Raw genomic sequence first — 9,993 nt, forward strand, 5'->3', positions numbered from 1 at the left:
TTTAAGGAAAAGAAATAATTATTCTTGAAGCATTAGGCCAACTACAATAAGGCTGATCTTCCTGTACTTTCGCAGGCATCCCCTCCATCACAGCATACAGTAAGAACGGTTTGAAGATAGAATTCACCTTTGAACGGTCAAACACCAACCCCAGTGTAACTGTGATAACGATACAGGCCTCTAACAGCACAGAGCTAGACATGACAGACTTTGTTTTCCAGGCTGCAGTACCAAAGGTACTTTAATGTCTTTGTTCCTTTTTTTCCCTTTGATTGAAGACGAGCTGACTTTTTCCTCTTGCATTTGATGAAGGATATATTTTAATGTTTAGAGATTAAATTTGTAGATTTAATTTAAATAATATTGAAACTATTATGGTTTATTGAAGCATGTCACTAATTTTTTTTCTCAGTATTGGAAAGAAAAGTTTATCCTTAATTAACATCTGCTTTACTATTGATACATAATGACTCTTTGTTTTTGTGAATTGAGGGTTTTGTTTATACCAAATCTTAAAGAATATGTTTTTGAATAAAGAATAGTTTAGAATGAGGATCGAGCAAAATTTCTCTATAAAAGACCAGCTAGTGATTATTTTAGGGCATATGTATATATGTTCCTTGCTGTTACCCAGTTCTGTTGTTAATGTGTATAAACAGCTGCAGACAATATGTGAATGAATGAGTGTGGCTCTGTTCCAAGAAAAGGTTATTTACAAAAAACAGGTATTTGGCTACCCTTTGATAACTTTCAGACAGCAAGCTTTTAGACATTGATGATGATTTATTTGTGATTACTGCTGACTTTCAGCCTTCTTTGCTTACAATTTTTAGGAGCCAAAATAACATGGACCTTTTTTTTTTTTTTTTTTTGAGGTACGGGGATTGAATGTAGAGTTGCTCTACCACTGAGCTATATTCCCCAGCCTTTTTATTTTTTCCAGATAAAGTCTTGCCAAAGCTGGCTGGCCTTTAACTTAGGATCCTCCTACCTCAGCCTCAAGTCGCTAGAATTACAGGCCTGTCATGCAGTTGTTTTAAAGCTGTCATGTCAAGTTAATTAGAACCACTAATAAACTCTTAAGAGCCATTCTGTTTGGATTTTAATGCTAGTTGTATGAAATGAAATCAAGTTACTTAATCTTAGTTTCTTCATTTGCAAAGGGAGCAGTGATAGTGATAGCTACTTCATAGGGTTGATTTGTGGAATAAATGATTTTTATTTTTTTTGTGCTGGGTGCTGTTTGAAGCATCTCTTATGTGTTTAGTGCTTAGTTAAGTGGTAGCTACTGTAATTTAGGATTTTATACTTGTTACTTTAGGCTGCCATCCTAGCAAGCTACCTTTGCTACTAAAGCATAGCCTTATTATTGGTGTTTTACTGCACTCTGCATATTGATGATGTTTCTTGATATGTCTTGAACTTCAAAATATCACATTTCATATGTCTTACTGTAGGTACTATTTTCATTTTTAATATATCTGAAATTGGGGTACATTTTAAAATTGTTATCTTTTCATAGTTTCATGGGTAGCCTGTTTTCGTTCTCAGTGTTACATAAAATAATGCTGTGAATTACAATGGATAGTACCTTAAATTTAATGAAATATAGTAGTAATGAATATCATTTAAGAAAACATAATTCATCTTGACAGTAGAATTATTAAAAAGAGCCAATATACTAAGTCTGTGCTTTTGAGATTAAATCTTTAGGTGCTGTGATGCATGCCTGTAATCCCAGTGATTCAGTAGGCTGAGGCAGGAGGATTGCAAGTTTGAGGCCAGCTTCAGCAACTTAATGAGATGTTGTTTCAAAATAAAATAAAGGGGCTGGGGATGTATCTCACTGGTAGAGCACCCTTGGGTTCAGCTCCAGTACCTCAAAAAAGGAAAGAGATTGAATCTTTGATCTTGTTGTAATGTTTGGCTTTAGAGAAAACTGTCAGTCTCTCTCTTAGGAAAGGTTTTTAAAGTTATGATATATAAAATAGCTACTTAGTACAGTATGCTTTAGTTAGCTTGCTCGTAGCACTTTCCCTCTCATCTCTGTAAACAAATAAAATCCACCAACACACAACAAATTATGGTGTTTGCCTCATCTGAGTCTTGCAGTACAGGCTAGTTCTGCATTGTTCCTTTTTCTGTTGCAGTCTTATGTCCCTAACAGAATCCTAAAGTATTCTATTTACATATTAACAAGCTGGCTCTTTCAAAACCTTTCCTCCACCTCTCATGCAGGGGAAGGCCTTGACACATTCCAGATTATGCAAGCTTTAGAAAAGAAAAAGTTGAAGTCTAGATATTCAATTACATTAAAACATAAAGGCCTATAATTAGTGACGGGAATGTTGGATTGCTATTTTTAGAAAGCTTTTTCTTAGGTTTCTCTTTTTTTTTTTCTTTCCCCTCCATTGGCACCCATTTTTTTCTTTCATAGTTGATCAGTTACTATCAAAATGAAGTTTTCACAACAAGAATTGGTGAATTTTTGAAAAGTATTAGGCTAAAATTCCTTCTGCTAGAAAGGGGAGAATGGCTCATTGCTAGTTTTCATGATCAAAGACCTAACTGTGCGTGTTTATGAATTCTGTGAATATGAACTGAGAATGTAGCTTGGTGGTTTGATCCCTAGCACAACCCCAAAACAAAATAAACAATGAGTGACAATTTGCATACTATGAAGTATGTGGAAACAAAACAGTAAATCTGTTGATTGATCCATCAGCTGGATGTATTTTTCTTATTTGTTGATATCTTTGACATAACACTGTGTGTAACTTTTTCTGAAGAAGCCCTTTGTTTTCCTTAGACATTCCAGCTGCAGCTTCTGTCTCCTAGCAGCAGCATTGTCCCAGCATTTAATACGGGGACCATCACACAAGTCATCAAAGTTCTGAACCCACAGAAGGTGAGTAGCATATTTGAAGTCAGTATCTGAACAAGATATAAGCTTGCTTCCTGAAATATACTTTTTTGCTTTGTTTTTCTGGGTTTTTCATAGTCAGAGATCTATGAAAACGCATGGTCTAACTTCCTTGTTCTTTTGTAGAAAATAAATGGAGCCCAGAGACCTCAAATGGATTAGTGACATCTTATTAAAATGCAGCTAAAATTTTTCTCTATTTTGAGGATTAAAGGTATAGTTTTGAGGAGAGGGGGAAGCTTAGACATATAAATCTATGCCAAAGTTGAAATTTGAGGTAAGAGCATTTGTTGAACCAAATATCCACATTTACTGCTATAATTACTAAGTATGGATAGCAAAAGTGGAGGTATAAAAACTTGAAGCAGTCACATGAAAAAAGCTTTAGAAACTGAAATGAAGCAATATTTTTAGTATATCTTCTCAAAGAAGTAAATTGATTTTATTTAATAGTAATTAACTGATTGATTTTCAGATAGTTCTTGAAAATGGTTCAGATAATTTTTTTACCCTGAAAGATTTCTAGTAGTTACTTAAAATGACCAGCATAATTTTATACTCTTGTAACACTTTGCCTTTCCTTTGCTATTTACTGTATTTGGAGCATCTGTCATTAGTACAAGCACAGATTCCTTTGGCCCCCTTATACATATAGTAAAAACTTTCTTAGCACATTAATTTTTTAAATATGCCACATAAAGTAAAACATAAAAAAAAAGAATTATATTCTCTTGTAACTATGGCTGCTATTTCTGAATTTATGCTTTGGGAATGGAAAAAGCTTATATTCAGTTTTGCTGTAGGTTTCACAGGCAAAGCAACTATTTATCTGAATGCAGAACATGAGATGTGTGTGTGTTTACCTAATTTTCTAAAAACTTTGGACACAAGTGTTGAGGTTTTTTTCAAAAAGCACTCAGCAAATGCTCTTGAGTGATTCTGTCTTTTTAATGCACTTCTGGGCCCACAGTTTGTTTTTTTGAGATGCACTTCCTCTGCTTGAAGGCATGATGTTGTCTCTTGGCTCAAAGCTAGACAACTAGGCATTTTGGTGGTTTGCCTTTTTGGGGGGGCGGGGTGACAGGGGGCACTCAACCACTGAGCCACATCCCCAGCCCTATTTTGTGTTTTTGTTTAGAGACAGGGTCCCACTGAATTGCTTTAGTGTCTTGATATTGTTGAGGCTGGCTTTGAACTTGTGATCCTCTTGCTTCAGCCTCTTGAGCTGCTGGGATTACAGGGCTGGGGTTACAGGGCCACCATGCCTGTAATCCTTTTTTTTTTTTTTTTTAGTAATTTTTTTCACCTTTATGATTAAAGGTTTTGTAGAGCTGAGCATGGTGGTGCATGCTTTTAGGCCTGCCTGCTTGTGAGGCTGAGATAGGATCGATTGCTTGAGCTCAAGATCTCAGTGCCAGGGGCTTGGGATGTGGCTCAAGTGGTATCCTGCTCGCCTGGCATGCATGAGGCACTGGGTTCGATCCTCAGCACCACATAAAAATAAAATAGATATTGTGTCCATCTAAAACTAAAAAATAAATTTTTTTTTTTAAAAAGAGAGAGAGGGAGAGAGAATTTTTTAATATTTATTTTTTAGTTTTTGGTGGACACAACATCTTTGTATGTGGTGCTGAGGATTGAACCCGGGCCGCACTCATGCCAGGCAAGCGCGCTACCGCTTGAGCCACATCCCCAGCCCCTAAAAAAAAAGGCTTCAGTGCCAGCCTGAGCAGCATAGTGAGATATCTCTCTTTCTCTCTCTCTCTCTCCCTCTCTCCCTCTCTCTCTCTCTCTCTCTCTCTCTCTCTCTCTCTCTCTCTCTCTCTCTCTCTCTCCCCCCCCCCTCTTTCTCTCTCTCTCTCTCTTTCTCTCTCTTTTAAATGGTCTATCTCTTTTTTTTTTTTTTTTTTTTTTTTTTTTTTTTTTTTTTTTTTTTTAAGAGAGAGAGAGAGAGAGAGAGAGAGAGAGAGACTACAGTAGTAGTTTCTTTCTTTTTTTTTTTTTTTTTTTTAGAGAGAGTGAGAGAGGAGAGAGAGAGAGAATTTTTAATATTTATTTCTTAGTTCTCGGCGGACACAACATCTTTGTTGGTATGTGGTGCTGAGGATCGAACCCGGGCTGCACGCATGCCAGAGGAGCGCGCTACCGCCTGAGCCACATTCCCAGCCCAATGGTCTATCTCTTAAATGGTCTATTTGTGGACTGGACATATTGTGGGTATTTTATTTCAGTGTATTAATTTGTGATTCTCTTTCACATTCACAGCAACAGCTGCGAATGCGGATCAAGCTCACATATAATCACAAGGGCTCAGCAATGCAAGATCTAGCAGAGGTGAACAACTTTCCCCCTCAGTCCTGGCAATGAGGGTCTGGCACCATTCTCATTCTTACCCCACTCAATCAAAGGAACTCTGAGAAGGAGGTTGTGATTGCTGGCAAGTCCCCCCCAACTGTACCATGGGCATCAGGAGCTGAAGAGAACTGTTGAGGAGGATTTTCCTGAAGTTATTGCTGACCTTGAAGCATTGTTAAAGACTAATGTCCTCTCCTCCACTGTTGAGGCTGGCTGCTTCTGGAGGCTACTTTGCACTCTTCTTCCTCTTCTCCCTTTTCCACACTTCTCCACCCCTCCCACTTTTGCAGCCGGAATCAACATTCCCTGGGCCCCTGAGGCAATTAGCAGCTGGTCTGGAGGAGAGGACTGGAATTCTTGGCGAGAAAACACTCACTCTGTCTCTGCAGCAAAGAGTGCCCCTTCTTTCTACTGTTGTTTCTCTGTGGACTGGGCAAGGTGGGGTATTTATTCCTCACTAGCTGGGTGACCATCTTCAGGCGCTTTTTACATCTGGCATTTGGAATGGAAATATAACAATGGACATTAGGGAGCCCTGCCTTTTTCTCTGGTTCCCCCAATGTTTGAAAGAGGCATTAGGCTCCTGGTAGCCTTTTCTGTGCATTGCTGTATACACAGAGACAGACACACATGTATGTATGTATGTTTGTTATCAAGAACTGGTTAGACCTTGAGAGGTTATTTGTAAACACTGGACAGATGCAGTTAAAAAGAGCTTTTGTTGAGATTGGCATGAAGGATATGGTGCTCTATTTGTAATAGAAATTTCCAAGGCTCTTCCAGCTCCCCTTTTCTCTCCATTCCTTAGCTGTAGTCATGAATACTCTCCATGATTTTCAAAGTAAATTCCACTTAAAGTGCAAAGTGGACACCTTCTAAAAGATGCATTAATACTTATTAATGAGCTATTCCCATCACAAATTTTAAAGTTTCTCCCAAGCCCATCACTTGCCCATTTGAACTGTGGTAAATGGGTGGAAAGAGGAGTCCACCAGTTTCAAAGAGCAGACTCCTTAACTACACCTTTGCCCATAGGATGAGTGAGTGTCAGACTCATCCTGGAGCATACAGGAGTCATCCATTACTCCAAACCTCCCTTTTTATTTCCTGAGCCTGGCTTGGACCTTGGCATTCCGTTTGAATTCCTTCTTCTAACTGGAACATTTGTGTTGTATCTGTAACACTGGCACTGAAATAAAGACCACACGGTTAAAGAAATCTTTCCTATATTGTACTTCATGGTGTTGGAATGAAGCCTTGTAGCTTCCTTGCCCCCTATGTCAGAAGAATCTTATGGTCACCATAGAGTAGGAATATACTTTCCTGAGTCTGAGAAATTAGTCTCTCGAAAGAAACCAATCTCATGAATATCTGCATTAAAGACTTGAGCTTTTTAAACTAGTAAGAGTGCCGAGTGCTTTTTAGAAAGGACCCTTGCGTTATCAAACCTTAAAATGGAGTTGCTGGAATGAGGTGAAATAATTCTCCTTTGGTACGTGTTGGATGTACTATGTACGTTCAAGTATACAGGCACCATGTCTTATATATTGCAGAACAAAGAGAAAGTGGGGCCCACCTTGCTTTTAAAATGTTTGCAATTGTTACTGTATTGTACACAATGACTACTTTCACTTCAGTTTTAAATCTTTCTTTCCCTTTCATTTCACCAAGCCTTTACTTAAAATCTTCAGTGTCTTGTCAAACCTAGCTCTGTATCAGATGCTAGACTATTCCTGACATTTGACAAACTGGAGTTGAACTAAAGGCTCCAAAAGGGAAAATTTCTGGTCTTAAAAGTATATAGGAGCAAGATCTGCTAAAACTTACTCCACTGGGTAACTGGTTGACGGAGTCAAGAATAGGATATGATCTCCTGTTTTTGGCAAAATAAGTGTTAACTAGTGCATACTTCTGAAAAACGCTCTGCCTGTGCAATGAAAAATAGCCTTTAAAGGTTCTTCGCAGACAGATTTCATTGGATGGATATTTAATGCTGTGAAACATGATAGGATTAACATAATATTGGTGGATTTCTTGAATAGAATTTGTCTTAACATTCCTCTTTGTGTAGAGGCTTTATTTTCTCCCTTACATTTGTAGCTAACCAGCTCAGGTTTTTTGTGTTTTTGTTTTTTAGTTGAACCAAGTTGATTCTCTGAAGAAATCTGCTCAAGAATATTCTGTAAGACAGTGCTAGCTAATGGAGCTGCAAAGGGTCTACTGTACTACAAAGCATCTGCTTGGGTGATCAGAGTTTTGAGGTAGAATTTATGATCATCCCTGGCTTTGTCTAAAAGGAATTAAATAATCATGGCCTTAACACACGGGGTGCTGTGTAGAATAAGAGTTAAGAGACTGAACTTGAGCACCATACTGAAGGACTAGCGCCATGGAACTGCCTAGGATACTGATGGTTGTGAAGACTGTTTCAAATGATTGATCTTTGAAAGCTTCAGCGTGCCTTAGTTTCTAGGATCAGCATTAGTTCTCTTCTCACTTGGCCTTGCAGCTAGAAGGAGAAATCTCTTAATTTCTGTGAACACTTTCACATTTCAATAATTTCTTTCTAGAGTATAACCATTCAAGGGGGAGCAAATTAGGATGGATTTTACAACTCCAGAGCCATTGTGAAGAAAGGGTGATTTCTGTGGCTATTTAATAATCCCAGGGTGATAAGCAGTGGACCCTCACACGCTTACTTCGGCAATTTCACATGCACTTGTACCTCATTGTCCCTTTTTGAGAGTAGTTTGTATTCTGTCCTCCCTCCCATCCCCAGTAATCTTACGGGAGAATTCATATAAGTAATTTCAAAAAACATAGAAAGGGTGCTGTCCCTTTTGAAGCTTCTCCTACAATGCCTTGGTGCTGTTATTTTGAGGTGGTTTGGATAGTCATGGAAGTTTTATGCTGTGTATAGTGATCATCTGTTCATTTTAAAGTCTTTCTCACTTAAAGAAACATTCCTCAATGTTAACATTCAAGAGGAAATTATTTCCTCTTGCTAAGTTAAAGGTTTGGTTCATACCCTTTGTTTGTTCCACTCATGGATGAAAACAGACCTAAAACTGTTCAGCACTAATAGTTTGAACATTTCTGTCTATTACATGACATACTTTTCCTTTTCATGTTCTTCTAGAGGAGTTGGAAGTTAGGGAATACTGCTTTTGAGGTTCAACTTCATTATCTTCTGCTTTGGGTTATATTTGGGCCATAAGAACTAGGGAAAACAAGGAGTTTGAATGTGCTTATTTTTTTCTAGCGAATGTATTTTAACCACTGTGTCCTAAACTGAGAGTTAGGAAGTAATAAGTGGATGGTTGGGGAACAGTTATACATGTCTGTGTATTTATGAGTTTAGGAGTTGGAAGGATTATTGTTACTCAAAAAGCCCTGAAGTTTAATAAAACACTTCTGATCATCTTTGGCTGAGGAGGGTGGGGCTGCTTATAGAACTGGAAGTGCAAAACGTTTTCAAGCAATAGCAGTGAGTGGGTCCCATTGACAAGGTTCCAGGACCTGGAACATTTAAACAGAAGTAAATGCAGAAGCAGCTTGTGTAGTTGCTTCACAAACTTCCACGAGGCTGATTCTGGCTTCAAGATGGAGCATTGGAGTTTTGTTTTTTTCAGACCTGCATTTGCGCTTTGTGTTTTTGTTTTTATTTGGAGACCTCATGGGAAAGAGCTTCTGGACTTTTTCCTGTGTGAATTCCCACTGTGTTCCTATAAGTCCCCTTTTCTTTCATAATGTTGTAAGTTACCTTTTCAATAAGCCCCATCACCTCTTCTTTACTGTAAAAAATATTAAAAGGCTGTTTCCACGTGGGACAGCTAATGAAGTTCTAATTATTGCAGACATATTTTTGAGATGTAAAAAGAATTTAAAATTAAATGATAAGTCTTAGAGGCGAGTGAGGAATAAAATGGATGTAAACATTTACATGGGATGCATTAGAATTCTGCTGTGTGTATTGTCTTTTGGTTGAACCAAATTATGAACAGTGACTAATAATAAAAAGTCAATACTCAATGATTTAAAATTTGCTTCCTTACTTCTTATAAGTGAACTAGAAGCCTTGGATGAATTCTTCTCAAGAGCTTTGAGCTAAACTTAATCTGTTAATGTTCCTTTTATACAGAAATATCACCTAGAGAGAAATCTGAACAGTTAGAGAACTTGTTGTAGACAATGAAAAAGTCATAAGAGCAATTGGACATTTTTAACTGTATTGTGATTTTCCATGCTTCTATTCTCTACATAGTGAATTTTGAAATAAGCCAAAGAAATCATATCAAGGTGAATTGTACATTAAGGGTTGTCACACTCATGGGATTTCAGTTGTAAACTGCTTTTTGTGAATTGTTCCAGTATATCTTTGACCAGGAAGACGAAGGCTTGACCAGTCAAAATGAGTTATATTTCAAACTTTTTCTTTTTGGGGGGTAGGTTACTAGGGGTTGATCCCAAAGGTGCTTTACCACTAACCAAATCCCCAGCTCCTTTTATTTTGAGACAGGGTCTTGCTAAGTTGCTTAGGGCTTGCTAAATTGCTGAGATTGGCCTCACTTGGATCACCTCAGCTCCCAGAGTTGCTGGGATTATTGGTGTGTGCCATTGAGCCCATCCAATTTGTATTTAAATATGAATTCCATTTCGGAGGTTGAAAGCTTTAGGTTTTCTATTACTCTCATGCCCTGAAAGTCCCTTAAGTG

The 9,993-nt window shown here is 37.9% G+C and overlaps 1 protein-coding gene across 2 annotated transcripts in view; it reads left to right on the plus strand.

Annotated features, from left to right (window-relative positions):
- Positions 1-9,320, plus strand: part of Ap1g1 (adaptor related protein complex 1 subunit gamma 1) — an 80,107-nt gene extending 70,787 nt beyond the window's left edge. For both annotated transcript variants that reach the window (XM_005318394.4, XM_078032617.1), the window contains exons 21-23: positions 76-236; positions 2,810-2,908; positions 5,189-9,320. In XM_005318394.4, the coding sequence (XP_005318451.1) occupies positions 76-236; positions 2,810-2,908; positions 5,189-5,290 (362 nt within the window). In that variant the 3' untranslated portion in view covers positions 5,291-9,320. The remainder of the gene's footprint in view (positions 1-75; positions 237-2,809; positions 2,909-5,188) is intronic.
- The last annotated feature ends 673 nt before the right edge of the window (positions 9,321-9,993 follow it).

The sequence above is a fragment of the Ictidomys tridecemlineatus genome, chromosome 15 (genome assembly GCF_052094955.1).
Source record: "Ictidomys tridecemlineatus isolate mIctTri1 chromosome 15, mIctTri1.hap1, whole genome shotgun sequence".
NCBI classification, from domain to species: Eukaryota; Metazoa; Chordata; class Mammalia; order Rodentia; family Sciuridae; genus Ictidomys; species Ictidomys tridecemlineatus.